Source organism: Cervus canadensis, chromosome 1 (genome assembly GCF_019320065.1).
Source record: "Cervus canadensis isolate Bull #8, Minnesota chromosome 1, ASM1932006v1, whole genome shotgun sequence".
In the NCBI taxonomy this organism is placed as follows: domain Eukaryota; kingdom Metazoa; phylum Chordata; class Mammalia; order Artiodactyla; family Cervidae; genus Cervus; species Cervus canadensis.
In genome coordinates, this window is record NC_057386.1 from 18,739,112 (window position 1) to 18,766,121 (window position 27,010).

At 51.3% G+C, this 27,010-nt stretch overlaps 1 protein-coding gene across 5 annotated transcripts in view; it reads left to right on the plus strand.

Annotated features, from left to right (window-relative positions):
• Positions 1–25,040, plus strand: part of MPP2 (membrane palmitoylated protein 2) — a 43,461-nt gene extending 18,421 nt beyond the window's left edge. For all 5 annotated transcript variants that reach the window (XM_043467451.1, XM_043467461.1, XM_043467431.1 and 2 more), the window contains 12 exons: positions 566–616; positions 5,322–5,440; positions 17,345–17,497; positions 17,611–17,760; positions 18,075–18,302; positions 19,075–19,206; positions 19,299–19,404; positions 19,486–19,554; positions 19,774–19,935; positions 20,596–20,798; positions 21,141–21,269; positions 22,509–25,040. In XM_043467451.1, coding sequence (XP_043323386.1) covers positions 586–616; positions 5,322–5,440; positions 17,345–17,497; positions 17,611–17,760; positions 18,075–18,302; positions 19,075–19,206; positions 19,299–19,404; positions 19,486–19,554; positions 19,774–19,935; positions 20,596–20,798; positions 21,141–21,269; positions 22,509–22,685 — 1,659 coding nt within the window. In that variant the 5' untranslated portion in view covers positions 566–585 and the 3' untranslated portion in view covers positions 22,686–25,040. The remainder of the gene's footprint in view (positions 1–565; positions 617–5,321; positions 5,441–17,344; positions 17,498–17,610; positions 17,761–18,074; positions 18,303–19,074; positions 19,207–19,298; positions 19,405–19,485; positions 19,555–19,773; positions 19,936–20,595; positions 20,799–21,140; positions 21,270–22,508) is intronic.
• Positions 25,041–27,010: the final 1,970 nt, after the last annotated feature.

A 27,010-nucleotide genomic window follows, 5' to 3' on the forward strand; every position in this document is an offset into this window, starting at 1 on the left:
TTTTACCTTTTTACTCACACTGGACTTTCCCCCATCCTCTCTCTCTCTCAAAATAAATAAATAAAATAAAAAAGACAGATGGTAGGCAGAAACAATTTTTTTTTGAGTCATAAAACCTGGAGTTTCATTGTAGCTCTCCTTTTCTTTAAAAAAATATTTTTATTCATTTATTTGGCTGCACTGAATCTTAGTTGTGCATGTGGGATTTTTAGTTTTGGCATGTGGGTTTTAGTTCCCTGGCCAGGGATCGAACCCAGGTCGCCAGCATTGGGAACCCAAAACCTTAGCCATTGGACCACCAGGGAAGTCCCCATAACTCTCTTTATTAGCTTTGTGACCTTGGACAAATGAACTAACCTCTCTGATCCTCTGTCTCCTCCTCCTTGGAGAGATGGGTGAGTCATGTCTGCTCTTCTTGGCCTCCCAGAACTATGGGATAGTTGAGTGTCAGGGCGGTACCCTCTCCCCTACCCCACTGGCTCATCCTGAGGGAGAGGTCCTTCCTAATTCCTTCCCCATTATTTTGCCCTTCTGCCTTCTCAACCTCCTCTCTCCCTTCCTCCAGGAGCCCTTGCTGATTTCACCATGCCGGTTGCAGCCACCAACTCCGAGACGGGTAAGAAGTGGGGGTAGGGATGTCGGTTATATCAGTGGTTCAGAGGATTCCAGGCAGGTTGGGGAGCACAGTCAGGCACTGCCACAGCTCCCTGTAAGAGCAAACTGTAAGACCTACAGTAAACTGTAGGAGCTCCCTGTAAGACCCCTGCTGCAGGTGCTCCATCCAGCTGCTCAGCCCTTCCTCTGGGCAACTTCTATCACCCTGCTGCACCTGCCCCAGGGTGGGGCTGGAGACAGAGCGCAACTCACCTCCATGGAGGGGGATGCATGCTCTGGAGACGTCCACAGTGCAGTGCCCCCCCAGATAGGTAAAGTGGACCAACACATGGGAGTGTGTGTGTGCTAGACTGTGGAGAATGCCAGGTCGGGAAGCCTTGGCTTAGTTCTGTAGGCAGTTTTAGGGCAAGGTTGTGGGCCACCCAGACAAGCTAGGAAGCCTCAGGAACAATCTGCTTAGATCCTTGGAGCCTGTGTCTCTTCTCTGTCAAGAGGTGATGTGAAACTCAAAAGCTGTAACAGGGAAAGCATGTTACCATTAGGGATATTCACAGTTATTACACTGTGCTACTGAGTTGTTATTACCTCTTTAACCTGTGACCCTGAATCAGTCACCTCGCTTTGAGGACCTAGGTTTCCCCATCTGTGGAATGAGGTGATGGGACGAGATCAGTGTTTTTAACTTGTATTGATCCTGAATCCTACTGAGAATCTGATGCAAACTGAGGGCCTTCATCACAGACAAAGGCTTCTGTGCACGAAGTCTGCATTCCACTCCAGGGGTTCAGGGATCGCGCCCTGTGTGTATGCAGAGACCCACCAGGTGAAGTGCCCTGTGCTCAGGCTCTCAGAGGGCCCTAACAATTGTGAACTGTTCTTGTTTTTCTCTGATTGATCCCCGCCTGGGTGCCTCCTGACCGTGTAGCCCCTTCCCTCTCTCTAGGCGCTGCTATTGCTTCTGCAAGATGTTCCAGACCTTCCAGTTCAGTTAGATTGACTCCTCTGTGTCCTCCCCGCTGAAAAACTGAAGCAGGAAAGTGAAGGCTCCTGTGAGGGGCCAGAACTAAACTGTGACACCCTTGTCCCCCCAGGAAAGGCCTCTTCTCCATGCAGTGGCCAGACTGTCCCAATGTCCCCTAGCTGCTGCAGCCTTGGAGGACTCAGTGCATTCCCCACTGCTCCAGCCTGCCTGGGCCCCTCTGTAAGCTGCTTAGGGGTTAATTAAGCCCATCCCTGAGCCTGTGATTAAAGGCCTGTCAATCTGGGGCTGTCCAGTAAACCCATTAATGGTGCCTGGCAGGGGTGTAGAGGGAGGGGAAGGCCCAGCGCTTTGGTTTCCCTGCTGCAGGCCACTTGATGGGCCCTGGTGGGGTGAGGGACAGGGTAGGGAGTGGAGTTCAGGACGTAGGTGTGAGGGTCTGTTTCCTCTGAGGACTCCTGGGACACCCGCTCCCCTGGGTGTTGTGTCACGGGCTTTCTGTATCCAAAGGAAGAAAGATAGAAGCAAGTTGCTTAACCTCTTGGAAGCTGCGTTTCTTCCTCTGTAAAGAGGTGGTGGGCGACTTAAAGGCCAGAAGCTTTGTCTTTCCCTCAGGTGGCCCTCTGTGCCTGCCCTGGGATGGACTGGCTCCTGGCCTCAAAACTCTAATGGTGGCTTCTGCCCCTTATCATTTGGTGGTCATTACACTTCCCACGGGTCTGATAGACAGCTGTACTCTTGCCCCTAAGGTCAAGTTCACGCCCCCTCCCCTCTACCTTCCCCCAGAGATCCTTGCCTTGGCCTCTGCAGAGATTGAAGCTAACAGGGTCCTTCTACCCTGATCCACGTATCAATATGGCCACTATCATCGTGGAGGGAGTGAGATGATGTGGGTGTTTTCCTCTTGCAGAGAGACCCTAACTCCATTTCTAGTAAGGTGGAGGAGTTCTTTCCCTCAGGGTTGGAGATGCGTGGGTGTTGGCATGGGCTGAGAGTTTAGACATCTTGCCCCTGGACTCCAGACTGAAGCTCTGCCTCTTCACCGGGTTCCCTCCTTTCTTTGAATTAAGGCTGAGATGTGGGGCTTTCAGGTGGACCTGTCCCTTTAAATCTCTGGGTTAATGTTCTAGTGTGTAATCCTGCTTGCTGCCATGGCAACCAGGGTGTGCTGTGACCCTGTGCCACTCCTCAGGGAATGGCAGTCTGGGCAGCGGCAATGCCTAGTGGTGGCCTCAAGGGTACAGGGTCTCAGAGGAAGGAATGGTGACTCTGGGCTGGGGTAGCTTTCAAAACCCCTCCCTTCCTGCCCTTGCTAGTCTCTGCTACATGAATACTCCCTCACCTTTTCACTAGTCCCCAGTACCCCAGTCTCAAGATGCCTGACTTGCCCACAGGCATTGCCCCCTGAAGCAAGTGGGGCGGGGCGCAATTGGAGATGGGGATGGAGAAGCTACTGCTGAGATGTGGGGTCTGAGGGCTGTGCCACTGCCTCCTCATGAGAGTCGTTCTTGGGGGCTTCTTTTGATCCTGAGGGGGGTCACTGTAAAGAAAACTGGGCTTGGTGAGGCGACCGAGAAGAGGGGTCGGAAGGCTCGAGGAGGAGGTGGCCAGCGGTGTAATTGAGGAGGGACTTCTAGAAGAGGGGGACTGGAATAAGATGGGGCCAAAGTCCCCACCCACCTTGGGTTTCTGGGAGGGGAGGGTCTCTGAGCACCACTCCAGTCTTGATGGGGGGCAAGCTTAACGACACCCCCACCCCCACCCCCCGGCCGGAAACCTTTCCTCAGCCGCCTCCTCCCCTTTTAGTGGTAGGTATTCAAACAGGGGAATCTGGCCACCGTGGGACGAGAACCCTTCCACGGCCCCCTCCCAACTCTTTCACGGCCCCCTCCCGCCTGTCTGCTCCCAGTCGGGGCTTTGGCCAATCAACAAGGCGGTCAGGCGGCTGAGCCTTACTATTGGCTGATCCTGCAGAGGGCGCTCCCCGAGTCCCACCTCCTCCAGCGCTGCCCACCTCTGGCTGGGTAGGCTGCCGCAGCGTGGAGGCTACTCCACAGCCCTGGTCCTGGAGGGGGTCAGCCATGGCCGGCAGCCCAGGGAGCGGGGCTTCTTTGGAGGGTATATCCCTGGGCTCCTCTGAGGAAGCTGAGCTCCGGAGGGAAGGTAGGGAAAGGTGGAGTGGCGAGGATGGGGTCTGGTCCTGAGGGGTTTAGGGCATCTGGAGAGGATACCCTAGGAGCGGGCTCTCCAGAGCCTAAGGGTCTCGGGGCGCGGTCCCCCAGGAGAGCTGACCTGGACTGAGGGCACCAACTCCCTTGGCTCAGTCCCCTCCCATAGCTGGCAGGCTGGGAATCTGTGTGTGAAGATGACGGGAGAGGCAGGGTCCCAGGATATCCTGGCAGAGTGGGAAGGGTTCCTGCCCTGCCCTCTTTCTGAGGCCACTGAGGACCTTGCAGGTTTCTGACCAATGCCAAGCCCAGACATGAGCAGGAGGGGTCTGGAGGGCAGTCATGAATGTCATTTGTGGAAAAGGTAGGGAGGATGAGAGGGAAGAGGGTGGGAGGCCAAGGGTCCCTGACCAGTGGCTGCCAGCTTCCAATCTCAGAGCCTCCTCCAGCCCACCCCCATTCCTTCCTGGAGGAGGGGGCATGGCTGAGAACAGTGAGAGGTGCCAGGGACTGTACCCACCCCCTCCTTCCCAGCTTGGGTGCTGTTATGCAGATGTAGGCGTGGGTGGCAGGGTGGCAGAGTAATGATACCCCCTGCCCATCTCTGCCCCCAGCTGGGCACACTCTGCTTCTGCCTCCCTTCCCCCAGAACCTGCCACAGCCAGTAGCTCCCACCTCTGCTGGTGGGGGAAGACAGACCCTACCTGAGGCTGAGCCCCTCAGCAGTGGCCCAGCTTCAGGTGTTCTCCCCTTGCTGATGTCCCATCCCAGGCTGAGGGTTTGCTGATCCCTAGGATGACTTGGTCTGACCTCTGCCCTGGAGTGTCCACAGCCATCCCAAGCCCCAGAGTGCCTATTTCCTCCAGCTTCTACCAGTGTCCTGGGCCTCAGCCTTGGCTTCCTATGATCTGTATTAATTTCCAGGTCATTGTCTTTCAGAGCTGAAGGGCCTGTAGATACCATCCAGTTTAACCCACCCATTTTACATGAAGGAAAGACTGAGGCTCATGGGGGACAGCGACTTGTGCAAAATCACCCTGAATTAGTGGCACGGCTGGTAGTAGATGGCGGGTAGGCCCTGACCTCCTGCATGGCTGCCTGCTGACTCCAGGGCCGCACTCCAGCAACATGTTCCAAGCGTTATCTCTCTCACCCCTGAGCCTGCCACGTGCGGGTGGCTGAGTCCTGTGGCTTCAGCCCATCCAGAGACTGAATGATGTGGTTCTCTGGTTTAGGGCAGAAACTGGAACCTGACATCTGCTTCCGTTTCTCCCCTCCCCCTACCTCTTAAGTCCACTTCCTGGTGCTGGGAGCCTTCCACCTGCCCAGGCTAGTATTACTTAGGGCCTAGAGAAAGGCCAAGGAAATTGTCCTTCCCCTCTTAGGGCCTCTGCCCCAGGCATTCTAGGGCCTGGAGTGCCAGGCAGGGAAGGATGTGCTGCGGGGAGGGGCTGTCTTCTGCGGGATGGAGGGTAAGAGGGTGGGGTTCCTATGGTGTGTTTGGGTCCTCTGTGCTCAGCTGGCGCCTGTGTGTCTCACTGTCTGCTCCTTCCCTCCAGCCATGCAGCAAGTCCTGGACAACCTGGGATCTCTCCCCAATGCCACGGGAGCGGCCGAACTGGACCTGATCTTCCTTCGAGGCATTATGGAAAGTCCTATAGTGAGATCCCTGGCCAAGGTAGTGTGTTCCAGGGAGGTGGACATAAGGGTACTGCGCCTGGGGAGGCAGAGCAGGGGCTGGGATGTTAGCCACAGGGAGCCCTGGGAATGGGGCAGGTGGCACCCGCGACCCTGGGAGGGGGGGTATGCATGGACATCCATGCCTGGGTGATCAATCTGAACCACTGCAGATGGTGGGGGCCCACCTCCGTTCCTGACTGTTGAGTGTGGAGATGTGCCCATGTGGACGGATGTTTAGTGACTGCCAGCTTATGGAGGGTATGCTTGGTTGGGAATGAGCATGCCTGTGCTGTAGAATCTCTAAAGTTCAGCCTGCTTATCTTTCTGCCTCTGGACGTTTTGTGCAGACGTCTTTCTAAGGTCACTTGCCACATACCAGGCAGGGGAGAGACTCACTGAAAGAGAAAGTTATTAACCACTTTGGTAATGACCGTGATAGAGGCAGATGCACTAGGTGTTTGGGGAGGGTAAAGGACAGATGCCTGACCCAACCCAGGGTGGGCAGGGAAGGCACCCTGGAGGAAGGGTCACTTGTGTTGAGTCTTGGAGATTGAGGAGGAGGGGCAGTGCATTCCAGGCCACGAGAAGAACTTCAACAGGAACAGAGGTGAGAGAGCTAGAAATGTACAGGGGCTGTAAGTGTTGGGAGCTAGAAATGTACAGGGCTGTAACTGTTGATGTGAGGCTGGAGCTTTAGGTGTGAGACAGGGGGTGTGAGCTGTGGAGATGTCGGCAGCTGTTGGCAGCTGATGAAGGGCCCTAGGAGCTGTGCCTGGGGCTTGGGCATCGTCCTGTGATGTCCTGTGAGCAACTTGGAGCCTTTTGTGGATTTTAAGCAGGCGTGTGATGACGGCACATGGATGTTTTGGGAGCATCCCTCTGGTAGCCACAGGGAGGATGGTTGGAGGGTCATGACTGGAGTTGGAGAGGCTGGAGTTGAGGATCGTCCTGAATTAGACCTGTGGTAACAGTTCTTGAGGGAGGGGATGATAACACAAATATTTAGGAAATAAATCGGCAGTACCTGATGCTTGGGTATGGACGGTCAGGGGTGGGGGAAGCCAGGCACTTGGGATTCTGTACTGGGGAAGGGCTGGTGCTGCCTTCAACTGAGAAAGCAAGCAAGGATGGACCAGGGGAGGGGGCGACCCCTTTGCTGAGGAGGAGGAGAGGAGGTGAGAAGGATGCCAATAGCTATGTTGGAGGCAAGTCTGGGAGTCACAGAGAATCATGTTAATTGCTCAGATTTCTCAGGGGGGTAGGCGGTCTTCAGCTGAAAATTAAGGATCAGGGGTTGAGTGGAATGGGGGTGGAGGGTGGGATTTGGAAGTGAAGGTTCAACTAATAATTACTAAAGGGGAGTGAGGGAACCCACCAAAAGTCAGGGAGCAGGATCAACAGGGCCCCAGATCATCAATCCAGGGTGGGGGTGACTCAGTCCAGAGACATTTGAGGGTGGCTTTGGTCCAAGGCTTGTGCTGGATGGGGGCTGTGGGAGGCTGAGATGCAGAGAGAGGTGAGAGTGGCTCAGAGCATCACTTCTGGGGCTGAGCCTGGGAGGGGAGGGGAGAGTGGCCAGGAAGAAGCAGAAGGTCAGGGAGAACCTGGAGGCAAAGGCCTGAGGGCTTTCTGGGGTCAGTGTTTGGGGAGAGAGTATACAGCTGGAAGAGGAGACGGCCGAGGTCAGAGAGGGAGGTGGGAAGTGAAAGGTTTCCAAGGAGGACAGTTCTGGGGGTGATAACATTTTGAATGTGGCTATGGGGGGCAAAGAGGCCATCAGTGATAACGAATTCTAGGAATGGATGGGTCGGGTGTGGGATGGGGTGTCTACACATGCATGAGGGTGGGCAGACACTGGAGGCAGCCCCAGGGTCTCCGGTAAATGGTGGTGGGTGTGACCAGGAAGTTGGATGATAGTGATGGCAAGGGTGGGGGGCGGGGCAGTACAGCTAGGTGGTGGGTCTTCCCCAGGGTGAGGTGGGGACTGTCACAGGACAGCTGTGACCTTTCCTGGCATGGGGCTTGGAAGGGGACCAGATGCTAGTGGGAGGTTCTGGGGAAGAGAAAACCGAGCCGACTGGAGGAGATTGGAAAAAGGCAGATTGCCTCTCAGTCGGTGGCTAAGGATTGGACTTTCAAAACAAGGAGTTATGCATGTTTCAAACAGAGAGAATATGAGCTCCTTGAGGACAGTGATGTCAGCTTTGTTTACTACTGTGTCCCCAGAGCCTAGAACGGTGCCTGGCACATAATAGGTCCTCACTAAATGTTTGTTGAATGAATGAATACAAGAAAGTGTGCAGAAAAAGCACATAGTACCCACCTCCAGGATGTGAATGCTGATCATGTTTGCTTTAGTTCTTGCTCTTTCTTTTTAAGAAATAAAAAGCGTGAGCCAGTGAATGCCTCTCCCCTTTTCCTCATTTCCACTGCTGTCCCTGCCCACAGGTGACCCATGCCTGGAGTTGATGATACTGTGCCCCTGAATATTTGCCCATCTTGACTACATATGTATTTAGATGTAAACTACATGCCCCTGTTATATGTGTTTTTAAACTTTACATAATGGAATGATAGTGGAAGCAGCTATGGTTTTTGAGATTTCTAGTTCATATAAGTAATATAGTTACTGACATGCATAGAGATATAGATTCATTTGGACTGTTGTGTAGTTCTCCAGTATGTGAACAGAGCCCCGTGTATTCGTCTTCTGGTTCCCCTACTGAGAGACAGGTATGCTGTTGCTGACTTGTCTCTGTTAAGCAGCAGTGAACATCCTTACATCCATCTGCTTCTACACGTGGGTTAGAGTTTCTCTAGGGTGGACACTTGGCAGTGGAATTGCTGAGGACCTGCATTTGAACCTCAACATCTATAACCTTCCAAAGCTGACTTCACAGTTGGATTTATTAAACCACACCACCTCTGAGTCACTCCAGCTATTGCTTCTATAGCATGACAGCCAGGGAAATAAGGAGGCTCTCTCAGGATGCAGAACCTCAGGGTTAGAAGGTCCTTTAGCCAGAACCCTCCAGAGTGGGACACCTTTCTCCCCTGTCCCCACCTCCGTAGCATTCCTCTCTAGTGGCCTCTTGGAACCCATCTGACAGCTCTCCAAAGGTGAGACTGATGGCTGGATGGCTCTGTTATTCACTTGGTCATTCCGTCATCCATCCTCTGTTCAACAGATATCTCTTGCGTGCTCACCAAGGCCAGGCACAGTGCTAGGGAGATGGCAATGAAATGTCAGATAGGTTATTCTTCTCCCGAGGGAGCCCTGAGTCTGTCATTTTCTCACTGAGCTCAGCAATGTCCTCGTCCTGGGACCACAGCCTGATGGAAAAGTTACCAATGTACTGTGTCAGTTTACATAAGTAAACTTCCTTCTCCAAGAATGTTCTCTCCATCTAGCTGTGAAACAAACAGGAAATGAATCTCCATAAGGGAGCATCAGAGCTCAGTAAGGACTTCCTTGGTGGCTCAGACAGTAAAGAATCTGCCTGTAATGTGGGAGACTTGGTTTTGATCCCTGGTTTGGGAAGATCCCCTGGAGGAAGGCATGGCAGTCCACTCCAGTATTCTTGCCTGGAGAATCCTCACGGACAGAGGAGCCTGGCAGACTATGGTCCATGGGGTTGCAAAGAGTCGGCTCAGGAAAAATCCCTCCGACCCCTATATATGTGACCCTTTGCAATGGAACTTTGCCAGTCCTTTCATCAAAAGGTAGAGTTTCTCCACTCTTCAGTCTGGGCTTGACCACATGACTTGCTTTGGACTAGCAGACCTACATCTTACTCCTTCTCACCCATTTTAATGATTATGTATACACAGATCAATTTCTAACCTATTAGACAAAGTACTTTGATCAAAGATATAGCAACAAAAGCTTAGAAGCCCAGAAACCCACAGGAGTGGAGCCCAGATAGAAACCCGTGTGATAGTTATTCACCTCCTTCCCTTTCCCTGATGACATGGACTTGACTCTCCTCTCTGGGGAGGTGCCAGACGATGTGGGAGGGGCTGCCTTGGGTAGATCTGGAACCAGGGAGGAGCAGGCCCTGCGGGGACAAACCCAGAGAATTACAGGCTCTGAAGGAAGTCAAATCTGGCAGGCAGATCAGAAATCCATAGGGTTGGCTACAGAGAGCAGATGGCGGTCCTGGCAGGTGGGTGACATCTGGGAGCGCTGACATGGACCCAGTAGCAGGTGTTCCAACAACAGGCAGGGCCACGGTGAGGAATCAAAGGCAGATGACATTCAGAAATTTAGGCAAACTGTTATCAGTGGGGACAGCTGCCAGTTTGGAGGCCTGTGAACTAAGCCGCATGAGATGAAGAGGAAAATAAAGTGTTTGAAGTCAGATTCATTGATCGGCTGTGTGACCTTAGTAGGGCTGACAACCTTTCTGAGCTTCAGCCGTCTCTTCTGAGAAATGGGGACAACGATACTTACCTCTCAGAGTTGTGGTCAGCAGAGAGGGAGGTCATGGATGTGGAAGTGTTTGGCCATTGGACTGGAATTCAGAGGGAAGACTCAGTCCTTTGGTGGTGGGAAGGTGAGATAGCCGGCAAAGAAAGGTGGGGTCTTAAAAGAATGAGGGGCCAGGAGGGTCACCAAGATGGAGACTCTGACCAGGGGACATGGTGGGGAGCCCAGTGCATCAGTTAGCTTTTGCTGCGTAACAAACCGCCCCACAGCATAGTGGCGTGACTTGTGTCTCATGATTTTGTGGATTGACTGGGTGGTTTTCTGGTCTGGGCTTGCTCATTTGGGATGGGGTAGGACAGCCCCAGTCACGTGACTGGTGACTCAGCCGGAAGGCTGCACTGTCTGGGATAGTGTGGTCTCTCATCCTCTAGGAGGGTGGCCCAGGTTGCTTCCCATGGTGGTCTCAGCAGCAATGAAGGACCAGCCCCCAGTCCTAGGCACTTTTCAAGCCTCTGCTTTTACGTCTCATTGGCCAAAGCAAATCACGTGGCCACATTCAGGTGGAAGAGTCCCTTTACCCTCTGGCTCACCATGCTTTCAGATTTTGAATTACTTTCAGATTTTGAGTTACTTAATTATGAGCCTGGGCTTCAGGTGGGAATTCCATCTCCTGATCAGAGAAGTTGGAGTGGAAAGGTGGAGGGAAAAGTTTTCCAAAGAAAGGCTGTGGCGTGTTTCTGCATTTGCAGTTTACATCTGGCTCTGCATGGGCAGCTGGCAGATTTGGGATTAAGGAACCAGCTCTTCCGTCAGCCGGGTGTGAACCTGGCCCAAGTTTCTGGCCTGTAAGGAGCTTGAGGGTATGCTGTGCTGAGGGTGATTTTTCAGAGCAGAATTAAGCAAGTGGTTACCACAGAAACTAAAAACTGCTTTCCTGGTTGTGGGCCCTCGTGTTCCTAATATTGTAGTGTGTGCTGTGCAAGAGAACAGTTTCTAAAAACAGGCGCCCAGATAGTGACACCACAACTGTGGGGGCGCTCAGGAAACTTTGACTTGCATCTCTGCTATACACCCAGGAGTTGTGAAAAGGAATTCATTTTACCTGCTAGAGCCTCAGATTCTTTATTGGGAAAATGGCCTTTATGCTGTTAATCTTACCATCATTTTGACATTTAAATGAGATGTCTTTTGAAGTATAATTGATTTACAATACTGTGTTAGTTCCAGGTGTACAACAAAGTGATTCACTTTTATCTATCTCACTATATATGTCTAACTCTTATTTATTCTTTTTCATTATAGCTATTCATTTCAAGATATTGAATGTAGTTCCCTTTGCTATGCAGTAAATCCTTGTTCTTTATCTATTTTTTGCATGGTAGTGTGTGTCTATTAATCCCATGATTCCCAATTTATCTCTGCTCCCCTTCCCCTCTAGTAACCATAAGGCTGTTTTCTGTGTCTGTGAGTAGTCTGTTTCTGTTTTGTAAATCAGTTCATTTGTAGGATTTTTTAAGATTCCACATATAAGTGACATCATCTAATATTTGTCTTTGTCTGACTTACTTCACTTGGTGTGATAATCTGTAGATTCATCCATGTTGCTGCAAATGGCATTGTTTTGTTTTTTTATGGCTGAGTAATATTCTGTTGTTTATATGTACCACATGTTTATCCATTCATCTATTGATAAACACTTAAGTTGTTTCCATGTCTTGGCTATTGTAAACATGGGTTACTAATTTAACTCCATATGTCAGAGAACATATTAGATATGACTAAATGTTTAAAAAATGGAGCCATTTGAGATTTGTTTTATGATCCCAAACATTGTCTGTTTTGAGGACTATTCCATGTGTACCAGGAAGATTCTGCTGCTGTTGGGTAGAGTGTTCCATAAATGTCAATTAGGTCAAGTTTGTTGATAGTGTTTTTAAAATCTTCTATATCCTTGCAAATTTTCCATTTACTTTTTCTGCTGATTACTAAGAGAGGAGTGTTGAAATCTACAACTATTGTTATAGAAAAAAATAAATGGAAAGTCTCTTAAGTGTGTTATTTTACTATCAAATAAGTTTTGGGCTTCCCTGGTGGCTCAGATGGTAAAGAATCTGCCTGTCATGTGGAAGACTCGGGTTTGATCCCTGATCTGGGAAGATCCCCTGGAGAAGGGAATGGCTACCCACTCCAGGATTCTTGCCTGGAGAATTCCATGAACAGAGGAGTGGGCGGGCTATAGTCCACGGGGTTGCAAAGAGTCAGACACGACTGAGCCCTCAGTACTTCCTATGGCCCAGCAATTCTCCTTCTGGGAAAAACTCTCACATGTGCAACAGGAGACACAAACCAGAGTGTTCCTAGTAGTTTTGTTCATTGCCATTTGAAATGGTAAAAACCTGAAATGAGTGTGGGGGGCATGTGCTTAGACATAGGATAGTGTCAAGATCCTTATTTATGGTTTAAGTGATGGGTTCTTGCATCCTTGTTATATTATTACAAAAGTACCTAGTTTAATAGCAGCTAACTAAAAACGAGTCATGCAGGAACCAAGGATGAGAACATATCATGAGCCAAGGATATGATTAATCCAATTCTGAGTTCTCAAAGTCCCAGAAAAGAGTGTTGCAAATTGTGATACATGTTGGGTGTTCTCAGTATTGGTCAGTCAGCCTACTGGTAGTGTTTCTTTTGTATAGGAATGATTAAATGTTTAAAGTTTCCTCTGGCCCATGAAGGTTGAGCTTGGAGAGCTGTGTTCTTCTGTCTGTTGGGAAGATCTCCAGGGGCAGCCACAGGGGTAGGAATGGATCAGCCTAGGGGGAGGGGTCATTAAGTAAAAGAAGGGAGATAATGACTTGGAAGACACATTGGCTTCCTGCTTGGTTAGGTGAGGGCTCCTTGGGAAACTTGATGCCTGCATCCATAGAGCAGAAGATGCTAAAGCTAAAATGGACAACCTCTAGGCTACTTATGTCACCTGGGCCAGAGCTAGCCCCCATTATCTGGAAGGAGCCTGGCCAGAGTCACCATGGTGAGGGAGCTGCGGGTCTGAGTGCCTTCGTTTATTCTTGAAACACAGTTCCTGGGGCCCTGGGCTCTTAGTATTGTCTAGACACTGGTAACAGAGCCAGGGCCTCCATGGGTTGTGCTGAGTTAATGACTGAAGATCACACAGCATTTGGTAGAAACTTCTGGGGCATTTCTCTGCCCTCTGGTTTCTGAGGATCATCAAGGTGTAACAGGTCTCCGAGTACTACTTCTTTGCTCCTTCAGTTGTCTGTTTCCCCAGCAGGAACGCTGTGTCCAGCTGGGCTGTGGGAGTCAGTCTGAAAGGCTGCCCTCCCAGCGGAGGATGATTTAGGGGGCCCCCCTATATGGGAAGTTGTTTCCCTGGCCTGTTTGGGGTAGAGAAGACAGAAAAGGAGCTAGCCTTTATTGAGCAACTGCTGTGTGCCAAGCACTGTGTCTATCTCATCAAATCCTCAGAGTATCCTTATGGGATGTTGTTAAAATTTCCTCATCTCATGGGCTTGAAAAACTTTCTGTTATGGAAATTTTCAAAAATGTTTTCAGAACCCCCATCATCCATTGCTCTACTTCAACACTGAACAACTCAAGAACAGTCTTATTTCATCCATACCTCCACCTCCTTCTCTCTCTCCTGAATTATTTTGAAGCAAGTTTCAGACATAATTTTATCTGTAAGTATTTCAATATTTGTAGTTAAAAGTTCTTAAAAAAAATTTGCACTACCATTATTACACATAGAAAATTAAGCAATAATTTTCTTACAGATTTTTATTAAATGGTGGTGTAATACCTGGACAGTCATTTGGAAAGATATCAAAGCAGATCCATACCTCACACCATTCATCAGAATAAACTTCCAAGAAGCTCAGAGATCGAAAAAACAAACTATATACATCCTAGAAGAAAACATGGGTCTTTGTGTAAAGGAAAGCCTTTTTTAAAAACTATGCCTCGAAATTTGGATGCATAAAATATTAATAAATTTAACTAAATTAAATACATAGCTTTTGCAGTGACAAAAAAAACATAAGCTGAGTCAAAAGATAAATGACAAACTGGGGGAAAATATTTGCAAGAGGTATTACAGATAAAGGGCATATCTTCCTAATATAGAGAATGTTTTAAGAAGTGAGAAAAAGAAAAAACAAGATCTGATGGGAAAATTGGCAGGAGACGTGAACAGACAGATCACAGAAAAAGATATACAGATGGCCTTTAAACATATGAAGAGATGCTCAGCTTCGCTCATAATAAGCAAAATGCAAATTAAGCCCCACTGAGAGATGGCTTCTCATCTATGTGATTGGCAGACATTCAAGGGTTTGATCACGCACTCTGGTGGCAAGGCTTCAGGAAAGTCTCTCTTCTAATGCTGGTGGGGAGGCAAAGTGGCACAAACCCCATGGAGGGGAGTTTGTCAATATCTAACAAAACCACATATTTATTTACTGCTTGACCCAGCAAGACTTCTAGGAATTTACATGAAAGATCCACTCCATGAATATAGAATGGCTATGCCAAGGCTATTCACTGCAGTTTTATTTGCAATAGTAAGATATTAGAAACAACCTCCATACCTATGGAGAGTAGTTGAATAAATTATGGTACTCCAGTCATGAAATCACACACATGCAGTGATTAAAAGATAACTAATAGAGGAAGATCTCCATGGAGCAGCACAGAGTGATTCCAGGGCATATTGTTAAATTAAAAAACAGGGACTTCCCTGGTGGTCTAGTGGTGAAGAAACCTTGTTTCCATTGCATGGGTTTGATCCCTGGTTGAGGAACTAAGATCCTGCATGCTGTGTGGTGCAGCCAAAAAAACAAGAACAAACAACAAAAAGAAACCCAAACAACAAACCAAACCACTTAAACAAACAAAAACCCCAAAGTATCAGAGTATACATACCTTTTATATAAGAGAGAAAGGGAAATATTTATTTATTTTTGTAGAAAAAATGCTGACTGAATAAACTAGAAACTAATGAAAATGATGCCTTTTAGAGTGTTGGTATGAATGGGGTAGAAGGGATGAAGATGGAAATAAGACTTTTTGAGTTTACTTTTTATATAGATTTAAGATTGCAGCCATGTGAATGTTGTACATATTAAACATAAGGTTAAATTTTAAAAGAATGAAAAAATCTAACCCTGAAATTAAGTGCAGATAAGTGAATCTATTCATATATCAAATTGTTAGCAGAACAGAAAAAGGAATTAATTTAAGCAACTTCACAAAATTCTGACTATATGCCTTAAGTGGGATATTTACTAAGCCTGTACTATTTAATATTAGTAGCCACTAGCCAGCCCCATGTGGGTACTTATTTAAATACTTTATTTAAATTAAAATACTTCAGCTAAAATGCTGATATAAAATTAAAAATTCAGTTTCTTAGTTGTACTAGTCATGTTTCTCAACAGCCACGTGTGGCTAGTTGCTACCACAGTAGACAGCCCAGATATAGAATATTTACATTGACGTTGTAAGTTTTTTTAAACTATTCTGGGGACAAAAAGAATGCAGATAAATCTTGAATTTTACTTGGGTAAAATATACAGAAGGTGATACCTAAGGTGATAGGTAGTAGCAATAGTTTAGCAATTCTGAAACTTTCTGAACATTGAAGGACAGAATAAATAAGTAAATATATATTAAAGTTCTTGGGAGAAAATTCTCACCAAAGGAGAAGGGAGATACAAGTATGGAATGGGAGAAGGCAAGGAAAATTGTGTAGAGTTTGATTTTAATTAGGTCAGTATCAGCTAATGTCTACTGAAGTAATGACACCCAGAATCAGTGAGCACTGAGTGCCCAGATCTTGGTTTCTGAATACCATTCCCCAGCAAAAGGAATCAGGTTTCCTTGGGGAAATTGCTGATTCCACATCTGGAGTAGGGAAAGTACAAGGTGAGCTGGTGATGGAAGGAAGAAGGTGCTCATAATGGGAACAAGTCAAAAGGGGCGCTGCGGGCTCCCCTGGACAAATTTGGGGTAAACTGAGACAATGAAGATACCAATGATGATGAATTAGAACACACTGAATAAAAAAGTTCATAGTGATGCAGAAAGAGAGAGGAGGAGGAGGAGTGGGAGGGGAAAAGAAGAGCTCTTTCTTATAATAGAGTGCCAGATAATGCATGTAGAAGGAATAATGGGGTTAGATAGTGACTATTTTGCAACCCCAACACAATAACAATTGATTCAGGCAAAAACCCATAAATGGAGACTAAATCCATCAGTGAATGATTATTGGGGAACCGAATAGTCACGTGGTCTCAAAGTGTGGGGAAACCTTAAGATCACTTATATAGAACTCTTGCCGCAAAGATTAACTTGAGTCTAAACATGTAGAAACAACAGATAAATCCAGCTGTGGGGCATTCCACAAACTACTGACCTGGACTCTTCAAAAATGTCCTGAAAGACCAAAGGGTCTGTTCTAGGTTAAAGGAGAATAAGAGGATGTGACAGCTAAAGTTAACATCTGATCTTGATTAGACTGTGGATCAGAAAAATAAAGCCCTATAGAATATTTTTGAGGCAATAGTGACATGAACATGGACTATCTATTAGACAATATTATATTGCTGTGCCAATGTTGAGTTTCTTGCATGTGATAATGGTATTGTAGTTTGTGTACCAGATATCCTGTTTGTTCTTAGGAGATGCATGCTGAAGTACTTTGGGGTGAAGTACTTTGTCTCTGCAACTATCTTCCAAGTGATTCAGAGGGCAAAAAAAGTCTCCATATATATCCTTGAAAGGGGACTCTTTTCTTCCCACTTAACATAACTCTCCCTGCTGGGCTGGTCACTGGCAGAGACTTCCTTTTCCCTTTTCAGAGCATCTTGTCATGGAGCCCAGAGTCAGTAGAGCAACAAGTAGGTGCAGAGCCTTCTCCTGGTGCCATGTACTGACATCTTGTCCCCTTCCTCACTGGGAACACTGAGCTCAAGGCTGAGAGACCCAAGTATGAGTCCCTGTGACCTTGGACAAGCCACACCACTTCCCTGGCTTCCTTATCCTGGGCCACGGGGTGTCCAAGACCCCACCCTACCATGATTTTGGATGGGAGAAGCTGTCCTTGAACTCAGATGCTTATGGGGTTCTGGTGGCTGGGGACAGTTTGATGACATTAATGGCTCTCTGTGGCAAGAGATGGAAATGAGGTGTTATCTTTTGGATTCTCTCTTCCCTAAACTGGGTCCCAGTCGCTCTTGGGGGAGAAAGGAGATAGCAGGGCACATGTGCATATTTGTGAGTGTGCTTATATCTGAGGGAGTGAGGCTCGTAATACCACGAGCAGTGCTGTGGGTAGCGTCTACAGTCCAGATCTGGGGGTGGGAAGATGCCTGGGAATGGAGGAGGGGGCACAGTTTGGTACCCTGGGGCCCTTGGGGAGGCATCAGACCTCACCTGTTCCGCCCCCACCCCCAGGCCCATGAGCGGCTGGAGGAGACGAAGCTGGAGGCAGTGCGGGACAACAACTTGGAGCTGGTGCAGGAAATCCTACGGGACCTGGCGCAGCTGGCGGAGCAGAGCAGCACCGCGGCCGAGCTGGCCCGCATCCTCCAGGAGCCCCACTTCCAGGTTTGGTCCTCTCCCAGGTTCCTGGGATGGGGCTGGCAGGAAGTTAGGACTGGAATGGGAAGGGACCTCAGGGCACTTCCCCACGGTTCCTCCCCTTCCTCCCACCTCTCCAGTCCCTTCTGGAGACGCACGACTCTGTGGCCTCAAAGACCTATGAGACACCACCCCCTAGCCCTGGCCTGGACCCCACGTTCAGCAACCAGCCTGTGCCTCCTGACGCCGTGCGCATGGTGGGCATCCGCAAGACAGCTGGAGAGCATCTGGTGAGGGTGCCTGGCCGCGCCAGAGGGGGACTCATGGGGGGTGGGGGTTGAGAGTAAGCAGCAGGATCAAGTCGGGTCAGGGGAGGCCTGAAGACAAGGTCAGCTTTGCCCAGGGTCGGGCGCACACATCTCTGTTCTGCCCACTTTTGGTCCTTTAGTGCTCCTGTAGGTGAAGAGTTTGGGGAGAGGATGGCAGAGAAAGTGGCCGTGAGGGTGGGGGTGGAAGGGTAGAATGGAAGGGCCCTTAGGACACCCATTTGAAGATTCTGACCTGGAGCAATTGGGGTTTCACATATCTGCCCTCCGTCTCCCAGGGCGTGACATTCCGCGTGGAAGGTGGCGAGTTGGTGATCGCCCGCATTCTGCATGGGGGCATGGTGGCCCAGCAAGGACTCCTACATGTAGGCGACATAATCAAGGAGGTGAACGGGCAGCCTGTGGGCAGCGACCCCCGCGCGCTGCAGGAGCTCCTGCGCAGCGCCAGCGGCAGCGTCATCCTCAAGATCTTGCCCAGCTACCAGGAGCCCCATCTGCCCCGCCAGGTGGGCCCCTCCACCAAGTCCCACCCCCAGCACAAGGCCCAAGGGGTGGCTGAGCCTCTCGGTGGCCAGGGTCACCGGCCTCCGGGTGGGAGCGCCTCCTCTCCAATCAGTGTGCTCAGAGCGAGTGGGGGGCGGGACCTGGCAGATCCAGCCACCTACAGGCCTGTACACGTTGTGAACACGCTTGCATTCTTGCCCTTGGCTTGAGCACTCATGCGCATGTGCAAGGGACACGCCCACATCTAAGGCTTGGGGTACCCACGTGTACAAGTGAATTCCTACATCGCCTGCAGCCCCCTGTGTGCCGTGTGTGTGCGAGGGTGCTCAGCGTTGGGTGGTCCCGTGTGTCCCATTCAGCTGCCTCCTGGTTGGTGGATTGTGGAGGTTTCACTGCTCTGCCCACCTCTTCTATTGGTTGTCTGGCTTTTTGTCAAAGCCTTCTCCTCTGGGGAAGGGGAGGGTGTAGGGGGGACAGAGGGATCCTGCATTAGGGTCATGCATGCCCTAGGCCTGAGCAGATCCCCTGTGCTTCTGAGTCCTTTTGTTCTGGATGCAAAGGGAGGTTGGTACCAGGGAGGTGGGCTGGGCAGGCCTGCAGGCATCATGCCCTTAGATGGGCAGTGCCAGGCTCTCTCTTTGTGAAAAGAGGGGGACTGTGTGATACTCCCAGTTCCCACTCTGGGTGTAGGGGATGGCAACAGGACAGGGCTTCGACCCCTCCAATTTCCCCCTGCTTCTGCCCTTAACTCTTCTCGGCAAATCCCCGGCCCAGGTATTTGTGAAATGCCACTTTGACTATGACCCGACCCGAGACAGCCTGATCCCCTGCAAGGAGGCAGGCCTGCGCTTCAGTGCTGGGGACCTGCTTCAGATTGTAAACCAGGACGATGCCAACTGGTGGCAGGTGAGTGCTGGGTGCCCATGCAGTCTCCCCAGGCATAGCATGTCAGGGAGGTGAGGGCTCACTTAGCAGATCTTTGTTCACGGTTATTTTAGGCATGCCATGTGGAAGGGGGCAGTGCAGGGCTCATCCCCAGCCAGCTGCTGGAGGAGAAGCGGAAAGCCTTTGTCAAGCGGGACCTGGAACTGACACCCACCTCAGGTACAGTCTTCCCCCAAGACCCCAAATGTGAGATCTGATGTGGCCCTGCCTGGCCTCACTGGTCCATCTCCTTATGGCCAGGGACCCTATGTGGCAGCCTTTCAGGAAAGAAAAAGAAGAGAATGATGTATTTGACCACCAAGAATGCAGGTGGGTGTTGGGCGCGTCTTTCCCCTGTCCTCCTCTAGTGCCCCCGTTTCCCCACCAATAGCTGGTGCATCTCTTGGTTCTGAGTCTGCCAGTCCTGTCCCTAAGTCCTGCCTGGTTTCTCCCTGCTGCCCTTGGCCCCAGCCCTCTTACCCTCGGCCTCTCTGAGAGCCCAGCCGCACCCCCTCCACCTGATAAGCAGTGCCATCTCCCTGTGTCCAGAGTTTGACCGCCATGAGCTGCTCATTTACGAGGAGGTGGCCCGCATGCCCCCCTTCCGCCGGAAAACCCTGGTGCTGATCGGGGCTCAGGGCGTGGGTCGCCGCAGCCTGAAGAACAAACTCATCATGTGGGATCCAGATCGCTACGGCACCACAGTGCCCTGTGAGTGGGAGCCGGGTCCTGCTGGGTGGGGGTTTGGGGGCGAGGGAGCGGGGGCTGCCTTGGGGGCCAGGGCTGGTCCTCTAAATGGGCATCTGCCCCAGGTGAAGTGATACCTTTGGGTGAGAGGTGTAGGGTGTGCGCCCTCTGTGGGTGAGTGTGGGAACTGCAGACTGGGAGGGCGTAGAGAGCTGTCTCAGGCCAGGTGGGCGGTGCTAGCCTTGCCTTTCCCTCCCTCATGTTTCACTTGCTGAAAAAGCCCAGCTGGGCTAAAAGCCCACAGTGAAACAGAGCTATGAGCTGTGCGTGGGCTTGTATAAGACAGGGTTTCTTGGTGACAGAGGCAGCTGGGGTGTGAAAGCTCCTGGTTCCTAGAGGCAGGAACCTGAGCGCTGACCCCAGGTGTGCTTGGCCTTGCTGTGTGGCTTTGGGCTGCACATTGCCCTCCCTGGGCTTCAGCCCTGCATCTGTGAACACGGGGTTAGAGCAGTGATCTCTGCAGGTCCTCTCAACATGGACATCTTGAGTCTGTGGGTGCCAGTGCTGAGGGCGAGGGCCAGATGTGCAGGAGGGCACAGGGCTTCTTGGCTCTCAGAGGACATGAGCCCTTGTGTCTGAGGTGATGCGTCCTGCTTGTGCCCATCGGTCCCTCCTTCCCCCTAGACACGTCCCGGAGGCCCAAGGACTCAGAACGGGAAGGCCAGGGTTACAGCTTTGTGTCCCGTGCGGAGATGGAGGCCGACATCCGTGCTGGGCGATACCTGGAACATGGTGAATACGAGGGCAACCTGTACGGCACACGTATCGACTCCATCCGGGGCGTGGTGGCTGCTGGCCGGGTGTGCGTGCTGGATGTCAACCCCCAGGTACTGCTGGCCTGCTCCTTCCCAGCCTGCTTAGTACTTCTCTGGGTATTCTCCTTGCCCCCAGTATTTCCCCATATATTTCCATGCAACCCAGTATAACCCCTCAATTACTGCTAGGGCCACAGCCCACCCAGAACCCCTTTCTCAGCCTCCTGCACCCCACTCTTATAGTTTCCTCCAGTTCACCCATCTCAGCCACCTGTCAGCTGTCCTGCCATTCACTCCCAGGTTTCATGTTCTAGAAGCCCAGGTACCTCATTCTCCTCTGTTCCTAGATACCTGTCCTCACCCCATCACCCCAGATGTACCTGGGGATATACTCCTGGCCCTCCTCTTCTGCAGGCAGTGAAGGTGCTGAGAACAGCTGAGTTTGTCCCTTACGTGGTGTTCATCGAGGCCCCTGACTTCGAGACCCTGCGGGCCATGAACCGGGCGGCGCTGGAGAGCGGGGTGTCCACCAAGCAGCTCACGGTGAGGCCCTCTGAGGTATGATGGGAGGGGCCTAGCGGCTGCCTGGGCATGGGAGCCAACCAGAGCTGAGGAAGAGAAGGAGATGGTGTCCTCAAGGGGAGAGGCGCCCACACAAGGCACCCACCCAGTGAGGTAGGACTAACAATTCTCACTTTATAGGTGTGGACATGGAGGTCTGAGCAAGGAACACAGTTAGTCCAGGGCATGGGAGCTTCTGCCAGGCCCCCTGCCCAGTCCACTCTGCGAACAGAATGCTGACTCTAGGGAGCCCAGAGGGCTGGAGGGCAGAGGTGGGTTGTTGACAGCTGGGAAAAAGGCTGAAGGGAGGGAGGAAGCTAGAGACTGGAAGGCTGGCTGGAAGGACTAGGTAGCATCAGGGAGGAGGCAGTGCATGGAGGAGAGGCTTCAGGTCAGGTGTTGCACGACTCCAGGGCACCCCTTAGCTCCCAGGGACCCCAGGGAACAGTCTTCCCCTGCAGGTGGTTTGCAGAGAGTTGAACCCAGGGGTCCCTCTGCTGGCCACACCTAGTACTGCAGCTCTCAGGCTCAGTCTCAGGAGCAAGGTCTGGGCTGGGCTCCCCAGGGCTGCAGCGCCAAGCCCCTGCCCTGCTACAGGTCCCCGCCCCGACACAAGCAGGGCCTACTGGAGCCCCTCAGACAAAGCTGGGCCAGTCCTAGAGCTCCTGCCTGGGGTTATTTAAGTCAGTATTCAAGTCCTCCTCCCACCTCTGCCCCACCAACTTGGATTGGGTCTGGGACCAGGTTTGTCCCGGGCCACACAAGGGATGTGCCCCTCAGGCTGCCTAGGTAAGGGGGGCCTATTCAGACTGAAGGGAGCACTGGTTTTGGAGTCAGGCAGACCCTGTGCAGCCGCTGGCTATCTGTGTGACCTCTGTGTGTCTGAGATTTCTCTGTTTAAATGGAAATAATTGGTCCTACTTGCAGAGCTGTAGTGAAGATTATGCAGGTTACAAAGTGTTTAGTGTTGTGCCTGTCACTTCCTAAAGGTTATTTCCTTCCTTCCTTCTACCCATCTGTCTGTCCATGGTTGCAGGAGAGCTGCCATGGGGCATGCAGGGAGGGGCTGCTGCCTCCCCAGCGAGGGGCTCTGAGCCGCCATGGTTGGTACTTTGGGCTCTGGGGAAGGGCCTAGATGATGCAGGCTCTGGGTCCCCGACGTGGTGGGGGAGGCGGGTGTCTGGGAGATGCTGACGCGGGTAGGCCCCCTTGTGCCGGCAGGAGGCGGACCTGAGGCGGACAGTGGAGGAGAGCAGCCGCATCCAGAGGGGCTACGGGCACTACTTCGACCTCTGCCTGGTCAACAGCAACCTGGAGAGGACCTTCCGTGAGCTCCAGGCCGCCATGGAGAAGCTGCGCACCGAGCCCCAGTGGGTGCCTGTCAGCTGGGTGTACTGAGCCTGTTCTCCTGGACCTCGGCTCTCTGGGTCATAACCAAACCCTGAATCCGTCCCCTTCCCACCCGTGACCCCCCAGCCCCCATCCTCAGCTCCCGTCCCTGGCGCTCTGGCTCTTCCTGGGTCTCGGCCCTACATCTGGCTTCAGCGCAGAGGCTGTACTGCCAGGGAGGTGGGTGTTCGTGGGGTACCCCTGTGCCCAGGTGCTGCCCACTCCCTACGTCCATTGGCCACCGGATGTCCCTCTCTGGGGGCCAGACCGTGCCCAGGAGGGTGTCAGAGTCACCTCCATAATTTATGCTCAGTCCAGAGGAGAGAAAAGCTGCTTTGGGACCACGTGGTCATAGGTACACTGCCCGCCCCCCTCCCACCAGTCCTCTGTCCAATCGCTTTTCCTCCTCTGGACTGGCCCCACCCTCTCCCCATTCCTAGGCTCCTCCTACTTCTCACCTCTGCAGCCTAGGAGCAGGCCTTAGGCTTGTTCCCTGTGACCAGGGGGGTACATGACTCCCTGGCAACCAGGCAGGCCCGGGCGGTGGTGCCAGCTTGGTGCCATCCCAGAGGTTGGAGGAGCCAAAGCACCAGCTAGCTGCCACAGCCAGGGAGCCGTGCGGCTCTCAGCCCCCCGCCGAACGGGGCTGGGTCCCTGCCCTTCCCTCATCCACAGCTTTTCACTGCCGAAGTCTCTCCACGGACTTCTCCAAGGTGACCCTGACAGGGCAGCTCTTGCTCCCCGCAGGTCAAGGCTGGCAGGGGCCCTGGGCTCAGCCCAGGCTGGGATGGGTTGGAGGCCAAGCCCCGTGAGGAGAGGAGCCTGCAACTTCTGACGAGAGAACTCCCAGTCCTCCGTGGCCTGTGGCGGGGGTCTGTCTGAGCTCCCTGTCCGTAGTTGTTGTCCGCTTTGGTCTCTCTGGCCGGGTCCAGGTGACATGAGCGCTGCCTGAGGGCTGAGGCCAGGTGAGGGCCGGGCCGTGAGGTGTGGGCTCGGAGGACATTTGTGCCCCAGCAGGCTCCCCGCGTGACTCCAGGGGGCGCCATTCGCCCTGAAGTCTGCACAGTTTCTGTTTCCCCTTGCGGCGGTGCCTGGTCTGTTTCTGCCACTGGTGTGTGTGTGTGTGTCAGGCTTCGTTTTGGGAGAGGGAGAAGCAAAAGGTAGTTTTGCTTTGGAGGTTACTCTCTGGGGGCCCTCTTTTTTCAGCCCCCATTTCTTATGAGACCCTTATCCCAGATTCCAGAGGCTTGGCCCTCCCCGGCTGTCTTCCTCCAACTCTCCTATTGTCTCCTGACCCTAAATGCCTGCCCTCCAGTCCTCGGGGAGGGCGACGGTGTAAAATTAGAATCCCTTTTAAGAAAAGAATGCTGTCCTCGACTTCCCCAGGCATCTCATCCCTCATCCTTCTCTGTGACCTTTCCTGGGGTGAACCTGTCCTTGTAGGGGACCTCCCCCACTACCCCTACCCCCAGCCTTTGTGCTCCCCAGTTCTTCTGAGTGTCTAGTCTGTCTTCGCTGCAGTGTCAGCCCAAGCTGGCCCCTGAACCACTGTGTGCCCATTTCTTAGGGAAGGGGAGGGAGAAGAAACAGAATATTTATTACAAAGTTAGAAATATATTTATTATATTAGGGATCTCATTTGCATTTGCCTAGGTATACAAGTGAGATGTGACAGTCAAGCCTGCTCCCATCTCATTTGCATAGCTTTGCATCCACTATGCACCTCTACTTTCCTCTTTTCCCTTTAGTCAACGTTCTTTTAATTTATCCTTCATTCAGCTCTCCTTGCTTCACCCTCACCCTTAGCCCAAGGAGACTGGGAGTGGGAGGAAAATGGGTGTTCTCCTGCTGGCCCGGGGCCATAGTGTCCTTTGTCCATCCATCCCCACCTCACCCAGAAGACTTGGGAATAGAGGCAGCCACCCCCTTCCCTTTGGTTACGCTCCAGAGCGCCCTGGTTAGAAGACCATCCTTTTGGATGGGAATGGGCGCTAAACATCTTGCTGAGGAGTTGGTACCTGGTTCTTCAGGGTGAATCTCCATGTTCACCTCTGGTGATGCCCGAGGGCCAGGGCTGGGCCCCTCCTTTCCTGTCTCCATCCCTCTCTGAACAGCATCCTTCCTCCCCTGCCTCAGCCCCGCTCGAGGGACCAGGGCTGGGTTGGAACAGGTGTGTGTGCTCATCCTCCCCCCTCCCACTGTGGATGCTTCTATTGAGGACCCTCAGGATAATGAGGGCCCTGTCCCCCTGTCCACACCCAGTCCCAGACCAGCTGTCCTTCCCCCGTCCCATCCCTCAGCCATCTAATTCCCGAGCTTTCTCTCTGACTGGTTTTCTTTCCTTTGATTAAACGTGAAAGCAAAGGTTCTGGGCTCTGTTTGTCTTTTGTTGGGATCGAGTGGATGGCTTCGGGAAAGGTGTAGAGTCGGGGGAGCACAGCATAGATGATTCTGGGATGGAAGCTGGAGTGACAGGTCTTGTGTTCTGTGATGTCCCACTGTTCCACACTCCCCAGCCCTGGAAGATGCTCTGGTTAAAGGCTTGTATCCAGGAGTCTATGGGCATCCATGGGGGCCGGGGAACCCAGGGAACCCATAGCTAATCCACTCAGCTTTACCCAGAACTTGCTGTGTGGTCTTAGGCAGGTTCCTCTCCTTCTCTGGACCTCAGGTTCATCCACTGTAAGGTGTCGTGGCTTCTCCTGGGGTGATGCTAGGATTGGTTCTAGGTGCTGAGCAGCAGGGGCCATAGAGAGTGGTTGAAATGTCACCCCAATGTCTCCATGGGTGTGTGGTTGAGGGGTCCACCTTCCTTCCCACCTGAGTTCCTCAGGGGATCCTAGGATGCTCACTGAACATTCTCAAGAAGGGCTTTGGCTGTTCCCTCCTATGACGACCAAATGTTGGGCTGGCTGCCTTCCTTTGATTTCTCCAAAGCATCCACTCACACAGGGACTAGTGTGGGGCCAACTTGACTGGTGATTTGGAGACAGCCATGGGGCCTCATATCACCCACCTAACAGCTCTGATGAGAATTGAGAACCGAATATTAAACACTCCAATTCCAAAATATCCCTTGACCATTCCCAGCTCAGGGAATGTTTTCTTAGCCAACTTTCCCTCCCTGGGTCCTCCCTTCATGTCGCTGGTCCCTCTCCTTCTTTCTCTCATTGTGGACAAACTTCTTCCCATCTCCTGGGGCACCCCTGGAAACTCAGTCTTTCTTTACTATACCAGCAACTCTGTACTTGTATTTCTGCCCACCTCAGTGGTTCTCCACACTGGCTACCCATTAAAATTGCCTGGAGAATTAAAAAAAAAAAAACAAGAACAAATAATTGTCTGGATGCCGGTTCAGAGCAATTAAATCAGAAATTCAAGAAAGGCTATCAGTTGTAACTAACAATCAGAACATCATAGCTTAATAGTTTAGCAACTTTATTATTCATTTCTTGTTCACATCACATCTGATGGAGATGGGGTGGCACTCCTAAAAATGATTCAGGGATCTAGTCGCTTGGATTATTACAAGGGAAGCTGGGAAATGTAGTCTTTCTCAGTGCTCCGGAAGAGGAAACAGGGTCTAACCAGCCTCTCTGAGGCTAAGAGTGGAACCTGGGAAGCAGTATGTTTTAAAGTGCCCCAAGTGATTCTAAGTCAAAGTGTTAGCAGCCCAACGGTGTCTGACTCTTTGCGACCCCATGGACTGTAGTCCATCAGACTCCTCTCTGTCCATGGGATTTTCCAGGCAAGAGTACTGGAATGGGTTGCCATTTAGTGATTCTAATATGTAGCCAAATCTGCCAACCACTGCCTGTCTATTTTAGCCATACCTTTGAGGTGGAGGGAATTTCCTTTTAGTTCCAAATTGGCACCAAGGTATTTTCCTAATAAAGACAGTTGAATTTCTTTCTTTCTTTCTTTCTTTTTTAAGTCGCTCGGTCATGTCCGACTCTTTGCAACCCCATGGGCTGTAACCTCCCAGGCTCCGCTGTCCATGGGATTTTCCAGGCAAAAATACTGGAGCGGGTTGCCATTTCTTACTACAAGGGATCTTCCTGATCCAGGGATTGAACCGGTATCTCTTGTGTCTCCTGCATTGGAAGGCAGGTTCTTTACCACCAGCACTACCTGGGAAATCCTTAAATCATTATAACTAAGCTCAAATACATCTTCATGAACAAAATAGGAACCATTACATTCAACACATTTTTGCCAATGAGAAATAAGTTTATTTATTCCTGTTGCGTAAAACTCCACGCTTCAGGATTTGATGAACTCTTGGAAAGTATTTTCTGCCTCCTGCTGGCTGTGGAAATGTTTTCCCTGCAACA